We start from the raw sequence: 15,408 nt of genomic DNA on the forward strand, positions 1-15,408 counted from the left end.
GCTTCTTACGTTGATAGTACCGATCTTTAACTCTGGTGATGTTGAGTTGGGGTTTGTTTTCAGATTTGTTCCAGTAGCTGACTTTTCGCTGTTCGCCCTGGTTCCCTGGCGAAAACAACGGGGGCCTTGTTTAACCGGGCGACGCCCCAGCCGGCATGAAATTTTGTCATGTTGTACCATCATTTTTTATTTTGGTTTAACCAATAAGAATACAATTTGGTCGGCTAAATCCCAAATTGCCAGCCCATCCTCGTTCGTTCAGTATCAAAGTAGATACCCAACAGGGTGCACCACGAGAAGGTGAGGATTGGACATTAGGTCAGAAGCCCTGGTCGGTTCTCCGCATTCCTTTAAAGGCTATGTGGAGGTCTCCTCTCAGTTATACAGCTTTGATCCTTAAGCACCCCACTATCTGTATCAGTATACATGAAACATAAATCAATCAATTCATTAATTCCCTTAAATTAGTTTAAACTTTAAGTGGCATTACATGAAAAATTTCAGAATATGACATATCTATTATCTTCTAAGAGAGGGCATACACATAGGTATATACACTAAGAATTGCCTAGACATGTATCTTTGGGAGACAGCTAAGGTAACATACACATACAAATTCTTTTGCAAGGATCACATAACATGGCTCTTCAGACTACCAGTCCAATGTCCCTAAAAGTTCCACTAACTAATAAAATACTCTTAGTCTTCTTTTCTGTAAAATGTGCATAAACCAAACTTTTCATTCAACGCTCCTTCTTGACATTAGATAGGTCAAAATTACCTTACCATTTCTTGCAGCATACAGTCTCACTCAATCGCCACGTGCATATCCTGGTTGACTGCCTTTGTTCACTCTACAGATTGCTTTCGCATCTCATGGATTGATGCACACTGGATTTTTGCTGTCGCTGGGAAACATCTGAGGTGCTTTTCTGGAACTTCTATATCCTACAGGAGGGACATCACGGATCAGATTTCATTTTGGATCCGAGCCTTTTTTTTTTGCCGGTGTGCACTTGGAGGTTTTTTGTCGGACCTCCTTCTCACGCCATATTTCTTTCACCTTCTTTTCCCCTCTCCTGATTTTCCGACCATCAACTCCCTTTTACTCCTGCAGCTTACAGTCACGGTCACACCGAAGACTTTCATCTCGAACCCGTGAGAGAGCTCCTCCCAGAGAATTTGCAAAATGTTGCTTGTAAGGTTCAACAAAGGGTTTATCAAGGACCTTATGGTTCTTAGTCATCACTGTGGCATGCAGTTTCATAGAATCTGTTCTTGGGTTGATTGTCAACACTTCCCCCCCTTTTTTTGTTGCAATTTACACATATTATTCTTCTGTTTCTGTTTACACATATTATTCCAATTTACACACATATATTTCCCTTTTAATTCAAATTTTAATCTAACAATATAAAACTATATTTTGTGAAATTTATCTTGCACTACATTTATTTTTCATATATCAGTATCAATGCAATATTATTTCAATTTTCTAATGAAAAATGCTTTCAGTGAATCTTTTCCACGATGAAATTTCCTGCAATGAATTTTCACTGTGATAAACTTTCCTCTTGATGAATTTTCCCTGTGATGAATTTTCCCCTACACAAATTTTCTTCTTGATGAATTTTCCCACGATGGATTGTCCATGAACCAAATCATGTCATGAGTTGTGAAAATAAGCTCGGGTCAATAATACGTTAGAATTGTTCGCCTAGTTAAATGTTAAAAGTGTTGAGAGAATAAGATTATAGATATACTACACTATTCAATTAAATTGTGTCAATTTTAATTGTGCTCATAATTACTGGTTTCTTCTGTCTACTGGTTTCATCTGGTCTCTTTCGACTAAAGGTGAGTTAGCCAGTCTCATATGGAGGTAGGTTTTTTTTTATTTTCTTTTTTCCACCTGGTAACTCGGGTTTTTCATCCCCAAGAACAGGCAAACTGGCCCTATGAACACATGCATCTACAGACATAGGACACACACCGAGAGCCATAGGGATAACTACCTTATCATCAAAGTATAATTATAAGAAATCATAATAGGCCATGCCTAATACGAACGTAAGGGACCCCTAGGGCCTAATACGAAATGACAAATGACATGCTGCATGTATGTGTAATGGTAATATTGAATGCATTGATCTGATTATAAAATTTATTTATTCGAAATGATATAACTGTAATTTAATTTCATTACACTTGTAACATGAAAAACTTACTTGTTTTGCATGAAGCATGTGAGATGTACTGTTCTTAAGTAAAGCACTGTAATGGTAACACATAATGGTGACTCATTTTTTTGCTTCATCACTGAAACGAAACCGGAAGTATGACATAAAGTGGAACATAACATAACAATATCCACTATTGTTATGTTACAACGCTGATGGCAGAAGAGCTGCTGGTAAGCAGATACAACAGGTTGAGTTTTTAATGACTGTTCATTTCATATGGTCTTTCACACAGAATGGGGAAAAAAGGTTCTGAACTGTAAAAGAGATAAAAGGAAGGAAGAAAGTGAAGATGATTGGTTTATATTATGACTTTAAGAGAAATCCGGCAACTGAAATTGCAAGTGGTGCGACAGTTATTTAAAGGGAATGCTGTAGTGTTCAGATTAAGGATTTCAGATCCAGAAGTTTTATTTCTTACTCTCCAGAAATAAAACCTTTTTAATAAATTCAATGGCAGATGCCAAACAGATAACTTGACAGCATGAGATGATGTTTTAAACTGAAAAAAATAGTAAATCATGCAAAGAAAAGAATATATTTGAATGGATTTAGAACGAGGCTAAATATTATCTTAAATATTCATTTGCTACTTATCTCTGATAACTCACAATTGTCATGTGGATTTCTGGAGCCATGTTCACAGATACTACTGAATTTTTTAACGAGTGTCTTATTTCGGATGTGAGAAATTGCATTCAGCATTTTTTGATCTTTCTTTCTCACATTTGCTTACCTAAAGCCAGCCAGTATATATTCTCACCTGTCTCTGCTCTAATAGCTTTAGTTCCATGATTTTGATTATCCATTCCTTACCAAACAAAACTTTCTTCTGGTTTACATTAAGAAAAACATAATATAAGGTAGAATTTAAATTTGCAGATGAATTTTATTAACGAAACATTAATAAGATTCAATCTTTTTTAAGTTTAATAATATTTAATTCACTGTAGTCTTTCAACAGTGGCCTGGCATCTTAATAACTGAAATATAAAGAAGTAAACAGCTGAATCATTTATATTCCACATACATTTAATGACTAGTGTCAAAAATCCTTTATTGCAAAAAAATTATTTGACATCAAAGAAAAGTAGAGTATGAATTACTAGAGTCAGGGAAAATTTAAAAACTGCAAATGTTTGTTACATACCTGTTGGTTGATCACTTCTAAACGGGAATCTTTCATGTGTGTTTTCAGCCATTTAATAGACTGACCAGATGGGTCAATTATAAAAGGACACAGTATACTCTAAAAGAAAAAAATGTTATTTAACACATTAATATGTCATCATCAATTAACAAGCAGAGTGAGGTAAAATGATTAGAATTGGAGTAAGCTTTTGTTACAATGCTAAGTCCAATGTTCAGAAAACAGCACTTCAAATAAGAAACCTTGTAGCAATAATTCTTTCAAATTTCCACTGTTAATAAGGGATTCAAGGCATATATAACATCAAAACTAAAAGAACAGATATTAATAACAGTTTACAGACTTTTCTGATGCAAGCAAGGGATTTATTCAATGCAGAAACTGTCAAAATGTCTGTTATTTCTGCAAAATAGAAAATAACAGACATTTTAACAATTATTTCTTGAACTTTTCCAAAGTTAAGACAGGAACTCAATGTTCAAATAATTATAATATCAATAAAGTTATACATACCATATAATGAAATGTTTGATCATTAGGTTTCCTGGTATTATATATGGATTTTATATAGATAATTCAAAAAATTGCATTCAATACATGTATTATTATTATTATTATTTTGAATTTTCAACTGAAGAACACAAGGATAAGGATATACTGAAGATTTCGAACTGAAGGGCCACAGAGGGCATAAAGTGTACAGTGCTGGAAAAGAGTTCTGCAAAAAGTGTTATTTTGAGTAATAATTGGCAATATTTCATGAATTTTAGTGTTATATTATTTACTGTTGATAAAGAAGTGTGTCTGCATGACTTTTTTGAGTGATTTATTAGTTGAAATTACCTTCTTTAAAAAGAACACATTGGCAGTACTTGTGAGGTCAACCACACGGGCACTGACCGGTGTGACTAGGCAAGCACTGCAAAAATCAAGTCGCATTAATGACATACACCTTTCAGAAGATTGTAATATGTATGCATGACAGAGTGTAAGAGATGTGTTTGTGGAGTGAGAGAGAGAGAGAGAGAGAGAGAATGAACTGAGATGAGAAGAAGTATGGATTTGAAGTGTGATATATTATTAGACCATAAGGCAATGAATGCAAAACAGACTGAAAAGATAAAAGATGGCATAAATGAAAGAAATATGAAAGCTAGTGAAATGAAGGGAGAGAAAGTGATAAGGGAGTAAAAGAAAGTATGAATGAGGAAATGGAAGTAAGGTGCAGCAGAACAAGAGGTAGCGAGACTGCAGAAGTGACAGACAGAAAGTGAAATTGTTGGAATGCAAGATTTGATGAAACAGTTATGAAAAATGGAATGAGGAATATGCAGAGTGATACCAGATGTTTAGTGGAAACTAATGAAAGTGTGCAAAAGTAATAGAATGAAAGAAAAAAGAGTAAAAGAGAACAAGTGATTCCAGAATCAGTGTATGGGGATTTCAAAGCTTGAGGATTAGTCAATGAGAGAGTCCATAAGGTCTGCAATCCAGGATTGAGAATGAGTAGGATAATTCAGGCGATGGACATGAGGAAGAAACGAGCAAGAAGTGGACATAAAAAGCATGTGAGAGAATATTAGGAGGTTATTGAAAAGAGTGAAAGATAACAGTGCAGTAGGAGAGGTTGTCAGTGTGTTGCTAAGGTATGACTATGATGAGTTGAGACGGAGAGCCAGAGTCACGAATAGTATGCTAGCAGAGCTGCGTAAGAAGAAGGGAATACAGTTTGTGCATGTATAGCATGTGTTTGAGGGACGAATGGAATTATACAGGACTATGTAATTCCATTCGTCCAAATGACAGATTGCATTTCAATGGCTTCGGAGTAAGTGTACTGGAGAAAATGTTGCTAGATGGGAGTACGAGGGTGGTCTGAAAAGTTCTCATCCTTGACCAAAGATGGCAACACTATCGGCAAGATTTTATTTTTTTCTAAGTTGGTACATCTGTCATAATAGAGGTGGCATAACAGAAGTGGAAATAACCAATTCCATGAGGACTACAAAGACCAGGCAAGGTGAGCGACTTGGGAGAGTAGCTAAAGTGAGGTATGAACAGCAGTAAGCTAATGAAGCCAAAAAGAATCCTAAAGAGTTCTTTTGATATGTCGCCAGAAAAAGAAAGAATGATTATGGAAAGATGACATTGATTGGAGAAAATCGTATAAAGACAGTTGTTGTGGAAGGTGTGGTGGAGATACTTAATGAGAAGTTCATAAAAGTCTTTCACTCTGGTGAATGTGATTTCATGGAGAGATTGAGAGTGGTTGATGATGGGGAGGATAGACTGAACGTAAGTGAGCAAGAGGTGTATGGGGAGTTGAGCAAATTAGATGTAAATGAGTCTGTGGGACTTGATAATATATCACCATGCATTCTGAAGGAATGTGCCAGGGAGTTGACACCAGCTTTGACATATTTTTTTAATATGAGTCTTGCACTCGGTCGAGTTCCTAAGGAGTGGAAGGAGGGTAAGATTGTGCCACTTCATAAAGGAGGTGATCGAACTCAAGCATCAAATTATAGGCCTATTTGTGTGTCAGGTGTTGTAGTTAAGTTGTTGGAGAAGCTTGTGAGAACTAGGATCCAGAAATGGGTTGACAACAATGGTATTACCTTTGATGGATAGCATGGATTTGCTAAAGGGAAGTCATGTTTTAGTAATCTACTTACTTATTACAATAAGGTGAATGCTTCTTTGGACAGAGGAGAAAGATATTCAGTAATATACTTAGATTTTGCAAAAGTCCTTTGATAGATTACCGCATGATAATTTGATAGTCAAAGTAGAGCAGATGGGGTTGGATAATAGATTGGTGCATTGGATTGGAGACTGGTTATCTGATAGGTATCCACAAGTTGTGTATTGTGGGGGAGCGATATCCGGGAAAAGGAAAGTTACTAGTGGCATGCCTCAGGGGTCTGTTTAGGGCCATTGCTGTTTAACTTGTATATTAATGATATTGGTAAAGATTTGGGTGGAGATATTCAGTTGTTTGCAGATATGCAAAGTTGGGATGAACCATGAAGAGTAGAGGAGATATTATGGCCTTACAAGAAGACTTGAATAAATCGAGTGATTGGGCACGGGAATGGGGGATGTGAGTTCAATGTTGCAAAATGTAAGGTTTTAAAATTTGAAAAACAAAAATGGGATGCAGAATTTATGTTGATGAGGATATATTGTTGGAGGCGGAAGAAATAAGAGATCTTGGGGTGATTCTTGTTCCATTGTATAAGGCTTTGATTAGGCTACACACGGACTATTGTAAATCCATGTGTGGCCAAGAGCTCAGATTTGGTCACTTGGTTTTCAGGACGAAGAGATGTTGGAAAGGGTTCAGAGGCGACTAACTAATTTACTTTCTAACCTCTGGAATGTCGAGTATGAGGAAAGTTTGAGAAGATGAAACTTGCAGAGTCTAGTGGACAGGAGGAAGAGGGGAGATATCATAGTGACCTACAAGTTAGTAAGGGGTTGTTATAGGATCAATGCTGGAGAGGTTCTGCAGAAAATAGTGGGAGATCAGGGGAGAATCAGAGGTCATCCCAGAAACTGCATAAAGAGGGTGTGAGTATGGGAGCGAAAAGCAGGTTTTTTTTCATGCAGAATTATGAATGATTGGAATACCTTGCCTGAGAGTGTGGTGTCTGCAGAGAATTTGAGTGTGTTTAAAGCATGGTTTGATGAGTAGTGTGTATGATAAAAGGACCTCCCAGATGAGTCTTTGACACCATGGGGTTTTGGGAATTAATTATAATAATAATAAGCATCCATGTGAAATTGTAAATCATTCTATCAAGTAGTTTGTATTATACAGCTGTCTGAAGCAAAAGTGTATCCCTTGAAATTGATAAATTTGAGTATTTGTGCAGTTTTAAAATTCTTTGTAAAAGAATGTTTAATGCCAAAAGAAATTCATTTGGCATTAAACATTCTTTTACAATGATTTCTGGTGTTGTTACAGTTTATGGGCACTCTTTTCCTTCATTTTCGACAATTGAGAAATAGGCTGCCAAGTTTAAACATGGCCGTACTAGCCGTGAATATGATCCATGTGAAGGACATCCAAAAAGTGTAATAACATCAGAAATCATTGATTAAGTGCATGATATGGTATTGGATGATCAGCGAGTGTATGAAATTGCTGAGACTACGTGTATTTCAAAAGAATGTGTAGGATATATTTTGCATGAAGAATTGCAAATGAAAAGCACAAGATGGAAGCACACTTGCTCACAGCAGATCAAAAACACATTCGCATGAAAAATCTCTGAACAGTGCTTGGGGCATTTTAACAAGCGTTGCAAATGAAAAGCACAAGATGGAAGCACACTTGCTCACAGCAGATCAAAAACACACTCGCATGAAAAATCTCTGAACAGTGCTTGGGACATTTTAACAAGAATAAAACTGATTTTGTCCATCAATTTATTACTATGGATGAGACTTGGATTCACTATTACATAGCAGAAGTCAAACAGCAGTCAAAACAGTGGAGAGAAGCCGGTTGTTCAGTGCCAAAGAAGACAAAGCCGGTTCCATCAGCAGGAAAGGTCATGGCATCAGTGTTTTGGGATGCTAAAGGTATTTTGTTTATTAATTATCTTCTTGAATAGGGTAAAACAATAACCAGAGAATATTATTCTGATCTTTTAACCAGACTAAATGAAAAATATTGTAAGAAAAGACCCAGTTTGCAGAAGCAAAAAAAATCATCTTTCATCAGGACAATGCACCTGGCAAGAAAGGAGTTTTGGGAATGGGAAAATTAAATGATCTGCACTATGAATTGTTGGAACATTCACCCTATTCTCCAGATTTGGCTACCTATCACTGCTATCTCTTCCCCAAACTAAAACTTTTCCTCTCTGGTTGGTGTTTTTCTTCGAATCAAGAAGTGAATGCAGCTGTAGAGGGGTATTTTGCAGATCTTACTGAGAACGACTATAGGGACAGGATAATGGCACTGGAGCATCGTTGGAATAAATGAATTAGCTTAAGGGAAATTATGTTGAAAAATAAAAATAAATTTTAAATTGTAAATTTGTTTTTTCGTTGTTAGGCTGAGAACTTTTCAGACCACCCTCGTACAGTATGTGTGATACATGCAAGAAATCAGAGGTAAGAGATTTAGTGAAAAATCAGGAGAGTGGTATTGAAGAGACCGAAATGTTCAGCAGTGGAAACAGTAGTAGTGTGAGAGATGAAGAGAGTACAAGAATGCAGGAGGAACAGGAAAATAGAATGAGCTAGATATGGCATAGGGAGGAGGATGCTGAAAATGGTATCGGATATGTGTATGAAGATGGAGAATATTTCAATGTGCAGAAGTTGAGACTGTGTGAATATATGTGGTAAGTGGTGATAAAGGTGATTGGGCAAGGCAGGTGTGGTGATGAAATCACAACCAACAAGTGGTTGGATAGGACTAGCTATAGACAAAAAAAAAACAAAAAAACTACTATATTTGTTTACAAATGCCAGAAGTATCAGAAATAAGGGGGATTCATTCATTTTCATTCATTTTTTTATGGTGATTCAACGGCTGTGAGCCCCTTTTACAGGGAGGTACGACACCACCTCAATTCCCCCCCCCCCCCACACACACACACTATTTTTATATGGGCTCGGGATTGGCATAGCTGTCAATTCAGACTTATGGAGAGATTGTCTTAAGTATTCCTGGTATCCATGTGAATTCACAGGGCTGGTTTGCCTGCTTGAAGGATTAAAAAAACCCAGATAAACTGGGCAGCGGTGAGGGGGGGGGGGGCCCTGTTGTCCATGCCCAAGACCGGCTAACTTGGCTATGGCTGAGGAAGATCCTTAAGTGCCTCACATCGTCGATGGGAATGGAACCTAGGACACTCCTTCTCCAGGCATATGGTTGCGAAGTGCATAGCCACTAGGCTAACCGAGCAGACATAAGAGGGGATAAAATGGTTTTACTATTTGAGCTTATTCCCCCCAAAATCAATTGAATAAGTGAAACATGGTTGGATGATGATATTCTAATGGTAATAGAAATGGAAGGATACAGTGCTTTTTGCAAGGATAGAAAGGACAAGAAGGGAGGGGGTGAAGAAGTGTTGCTGATGATAGCAGGAGAATTATGTCCACATAAGGCAGACACATGAAAGAGGGCAATAGTGGCAATGGATATGAGGCAGTGTGATGTAATGTAGAGGTTGACTGGAAGACATATTTGGTGGTTGTTGCTATAGGCCATAGAATGTGGAGGGTGGTGATGAAGAAATATATAAACACTTTGGATTAGTGAACAAAGGAAGGATGATTGTTATGGGCGATTTTAATTATGGCGGTATAGATTTAAATGAAGAGATAGCATTTGAAAATAAGGAAAATTAATTTCTCAAGTTCTTAAAAGAGAGATAACTATCTCATGCAGCATGTAAAGGAGGGCATGTGAGGATCAAGAGTTGGTGAGAGTGATCATAAAATGATCACTTGGGTTGTGGCTAGCCTTATGCAGACTTCTGTGAGGAAAGGATATATGTTTGGAATTATAAGGCTGGTGATTATGACAAGCTTAGGAGACAGCTCGGAGTTATAGCATTGAATGAGAAGCTGAGCAGTAAGGAAATAAATGCTGCTTGGATACTGACAAAGAAATACATAACAGCATCAATGTGTCAATGTATTCTGAATGCCAAAAGGCTGAATAAGGTAGGTGTATAATTGATGAATGAGGGGCTTGAGCATGAAAGCTGGAAGAAGAAGGTACTTTGAAGATGATACAGGATAAATAATGGTAATAATCAGTTACATGAAGAGTATAAAGAACAAGCCAGGGGAGTGACTGCACTTTCGTTTTCCTTACTGACTGTAAGGAAAACGAAAGTGCAGTATGAGCAGAAACTGGCAATTGGGTGAAGAAGAAAACCCTGGAGAGTTTTATTGATATGCGGCAAGTAGAAGGAAGACGGATTGTGGTAAGATGATGTTAATGGAATGAAAATGACAGAATGATAACTGCTGCAAAAGACATCGTAAAATGGATGAATGAGGGGCTTAAGCATGAAAGCTGGAAGAAGAAGGTACTTTGAAGAGGATATAGGATAAATAATGGTTATAATCAGTAACATGAAGAGTATAAAGAACAAGCCAGGGGAGTGACTCAGTCCGTAAGGAAAATGAAAGTGCAGTATGAGCAGAAACTGGCAAATCAGGTGAAGAAGAACCCTGGAGAGTTTTACTGATATGGCAAGTAGAAGGAATAATGATTGTGTAAGATGATGTTAATGAATGAAAAATGGTAGAATGCTAACTGCTGCAAAAGACGTCGTTGAGGTATTCAGTGATCAATTTATATGGGTGTTTCATCTGTTCAGGATGGAATAATGAGGAACTTAAGTGTATACAGGAAATAGGAGAAGATAGCTTAATTGTGAGTGAGCAGGAGGTGTTTGAGGAAAAACAAAACATCATCATCATGAGTATCATGGATTTAGGCCTAGCATGGCCTGTTCCGGCCTTAGAAGTTATCGTTGAATCGTTTAAAAAAAACCTTCATGTCATTATTCAATGCAATGTTTTCTCGATCACCATTCTCCACATTTCTTGGCCTATTAAGCATTAAACTAAATATATCTTCCTGTTAATCTCCAACTCATGCCACACCACCTCAAAACTATTGCGACCATTTCCCTCTTCTATGTCTACCTTATGTGGACATAATTCACCTGCTTTCATCAAAAGTACTTTTCTTCACTTATTGTCATTTCCATTGTCACAAAAAACACTATACCTTCCATTTCTATTCCTGTCAGGATATCATTTCCATTCAACCATATTACACTTATTCCATCAATTTTGGTGCAAATAAATTCAATCAGTGAGATTGAATTTATTTGCACCAAATTCCCTTACTTCTGATACTCATGGCATTTTTAAATGTACAGAGCAGTTCAATTTTAGGTCTATTACCAGTCCTATCCATCTACTTGTTGGTTGTGATTTCCTCACCATACCTACTCTTTCTCGATAATGTTTATCCACACTTACCCCATATATATCTGCTCAGTCTCAACTGCCCGACTCATATCCTGATTGATTCCATTCCTATGCTGATCATCCTCATACATACATTCACTACTTACTTCAAATTGCATATCAAACTTGTCATTGTATATCAAATATTCATTCTCCCTATGTTTCCATCTACTCTTTTAGAATGAAACACAATAATATATATATATATATTCCCCTTGTCACACAAGATCTCTTCTATTATATAAGGTAAACAGATCTAGATTGAATGAATATCCATATACTGTCAAAGGCACATGGAAAAGAAGAGACTCCAAAACGCATGGGATAAAAGTGGTCTATCCGTTCAAGACAGTAATAAAAGAATACACCACAAAAAACAATTGTACACAATTATCAGCTGATAGAAATTTGAGGATGACAATCTAGAAACATATAGGAATACTCCCAGACTCAGTGTTCAGAAGGTACACAGAAATCTATAATATATAGGATAGTCATCCAGGAGTTAAAGTCCACAATAGCAAAACATTATGTAAAGAGCCATGCAGTCTCAGTTTCGTAATATGAGTATTTGCATATAAGCCAAATAAGAAACATCGTGTTCAATAGTGAAAACTAAACTGGTTGGAAAAGCTACACTGGTCATAGAGTATTACAGGTCTAGGATATGTAGTGATAAATCATGCTAAACCCTTGTTAGACCCACATGAACTATCCCCCCCCCACACACACAGGTGTTTGAGCAGTGAGCTGGGTGTAGCATATAACCGAAGTATATCTTATGCTCAAGTTCGTCATTCAAACTGTGAAGATAAATGGAGGATGTATAATAGTCTGGAGTGATTTCTCCTCGACTGTACAAACAACATGCAAACTCATCAGTGATCTTTCTGCATAGAAAGATCACTGATGAAATTGCATGTTGTTTATATAGGCAAATCAAATCACATTTGTGATGTGATTCATAAATGTGTTGATTTCATTCCATGGATGAAATGAATGTTTATGGGAGGTAACCAAGGCTGTTTCTTAGCCTTAGTTACCTCAGCTGAAATTCAAACAATAACAAAACAAAATCCACATTTTGTCCTTATCTCATTCACAGTGATTTCTAGTTGTGAAGAATATCCCAAATGACACAACTGTGAAGAGGAATGACTTCACAGTTATGTGAAGTTATTCTGTAGTATAACTACATTGTTAATGCTCTTTTTTTCATTCCTCCCAAGATAACAGTGACATTTTTGTTCTTGGTGGTAATAAAGTGGATTTTTTGCTTACTTTTTTTTCCTATGCATGTGAGTACACACACACACACACACACACACACACACACACACACACACACACACACACACACACAGTGGGCTCGGATGCGAACAGACGTGCCTGAAATCGCTCCTGCTTTTACCTTGATTTGTGCAGTTTCTAACAGAATAACTGATGTATCTAGTATCGACTAATAGCTTGTACAGTGATCTATCTAACAGTGAGTAATTTACTCTATAGTTTCACAGTTCTAAGCACATATAAGTGAATTTTATTCTATCTTTATGGACTGAATACTGCTGTTCTGATTGTATCTATCATTCAGCTACCCTCAAAACAATGACCCGTGCATAATAGGATTAGCTGCTACCCTACCAACTGCTATCACTGGAAACCTAATTCAATGGAAGCGTCACTTCTAGGAACAAGCTGCAAAACTGTAAGTACATTTTTCTTGAACTTTGTACATTAGAAAAGTCAGCTGTTCAATAGGAGGACATAATACTACAACTTTCAGTAATATAAACACATTATGAATTAGAATTCAAAAAAGCCCTAGATTTGCTGCGTAACGTAGCCAAAGTAAACAGCAGTTTAACAAACGATTTAAAAAGGCCATCCTAACTGCAGTAAGTGAATTAACAAAGGTTTTCAACAAAATGAAAAACGAAACTAAAGTATCGATAGAACAACAGACTAATACAAACAACCAAGAACAGCCTAACTTAGCTCAGCCTACTCAGCTATACTCGAAAGTGGTTAAAAACAATGCTAAAAATAATGATGAATGCAAAAACAATCCTTGCTATAAATTAATAGTCAAACCAATAGCTTAACTAAACAGTAAAGAAACCAAAAACCTTATAAAAGAAAAAATAGACCCAAGAAAAATAAAAATGAAAAGCATTAATAAAGGAGGAGTGTTAATTGAATCAAAAGACAAGGCTGATATAGACTTGCTACATAACGAAATATCTAAGGAATGCAAAGACATGTTAGTAGCAAATCCCAGTAAGAAACATCTTCCAAGGCTGATAATACATGATATTCTCAGTGAAATAGATAAGGACAATGCAATAAACTCAATCTGCATGCAGAAAGAAGAACTCTTCATTGGCGACACAAAGATGACACAGAAATTTATCATGACAAATAAAAGAAACTTGATTATAGAAGTCGATCCAATAGTGAGGACCAAACTGCTGAAAACTGGTGTTAAAATCCTATGGAGAATTTGCCATTGTGCAGACTATGTAAGTGTTCTGAGATGCTTTAACTGCAATAAATTTCACCATCATACACAACACTGCAGGGGAAAAGCCACCTGTCCATTCTGTTCTAAAGAACATAAGTTCAGTGAGTGCCCACGAAATAAGTCCGAGATGAATTGCATACGTTGCCAAAATCACAACAAGCATGCCAAAACCAAAAACGACTCCAAACACATAGCATTAAGCAAAGACTGCCCGACATACAACTACCACAAACAGCTCAAAATTCAAAACATAGATTATAGAAAGCAATAATAAAGCTTGCAGAAACAGCACTACTTCCCTGGCATGTCTTCAAATAAATCTACAATGCTCTATCAAGGCTGTCAATCACTTAACAGAACTCATAAATAGAAAAACTATAGGACTGGCATTAATACAAGAACCCTACAACATCAACAAAAAATATGCAGCTTTCAAAGTAATTTTAAAATATTTTCCAAAGGATCTGAAAGAAAGAAAGCTGCAATATTAGTGGTCAACCCTGAAGTCGAGCCAATATTAATTTCTCAGCACAGCAACGAGGACTCAGTACTAATTGAAATTATGTACAGAGGAATTAAATCTTTCGCTGCAAGTATGTACCTAAACTATCATGCTGATATAAAATATGACTCAGAAAAAATGAGCAACACCGTGGATTTTAAAATCAACCACGGCTTAATTATGGGAACAGATAGCAATGCCCATTTGGTTTTATGGTTTAACGAGAGCACAAACAATACAGGTAAAAATTTAGACGAGTTCATAGCATCAAATTCCCTACACATACTAAACGACGACTGTAACACTCCATCATTCGAAAATACCAGAGGAAGCAGCTTCATCGATCTAACGATGGTAAACAGCGCTATTTTACACTGGGTTTCTGAATGGAAATACAAAGAAGAGGAAAACTGTTCTGACCAACGCATAATAAGTTTCATTGTCAGTAACAAAGATTTAAATGGAATAGACAACAAAAACCACCACATTAACATCAAATACTTCACAATAAAGTCAACCTAGAGAAATTTCACTCTTAATCTCAGAACATCACTTTAATGCAAATAGTGAAAAATAGCTCAGCTTAGACAAAAACCTAGCCATCTGGGCATAGGCACAAAGCGATATAGACTTCCTTGCTTCTGCACTCTCATCAGGTCTGAAAAAATCCAGCAATCAAACACTCAGAACAACCAAGAAGCTAAACATCGATGGAAGAAAATCAGTACCGTGGTGGAATGATGAACTAATAGTCCTAAGAAAAAGTGTCAACACACTCAGACGATTATATCAAATAACATACAATAACCAAAATTTAAGAGAGAGCAGAAGACAGAACTAATATAAAGCCAAATACAGCTATCAGTCCAAAATTACAAACGCGAAAACAGAAAATGGAAAAACTTTTGTACAGTTTCAACCATATCGAATCCTTGGAATTGTATACAAATTAGCAGCAAACAAGAACAAGACA

General features: G+C 36.6%; 1 protein-coding gene across 1 annotated transcript in view; it reads right to left on the reverse strand.

Annotated features, from left to right (window-relative positions):
• btv (dynein cytoplasmic heavy chain beethoven) overlaps positions 1-15,408 on the reverse strand; it is a 1,245,321-nt gene that overhangs the window by 321,736 nt on the left and 908,177 nt on the right. Inside the window, exon 58 of the mRNA XM_090394552.1 lies at positions 3,391-3,489. Coding sequence (XP_090250678.1) covers positions 3,391-3,489 — 99 coding nt within the window. The remainder of the gene's footprint in view (positions 1-3,390; positions 3,490-15,408) is intronic.

Source organism: Typopeltis vanoorti, chromosome 6 (genome assembly GCF_054136105.1).
Source record: "Typopeltis vanoorti isolate ZY-2024b chromosome 6, IOZ_Tvanoo_1.0, whole genome shotgun sequence".
In the NCBI taxonomy this organism is placed as follows: domain Eukaryota; kingdom Metazoa; phylum Arthropoda; class Arachnida; order Uropygi; family Thelyphonidae; genus Typopeltis; species Typopeltis vanoorti.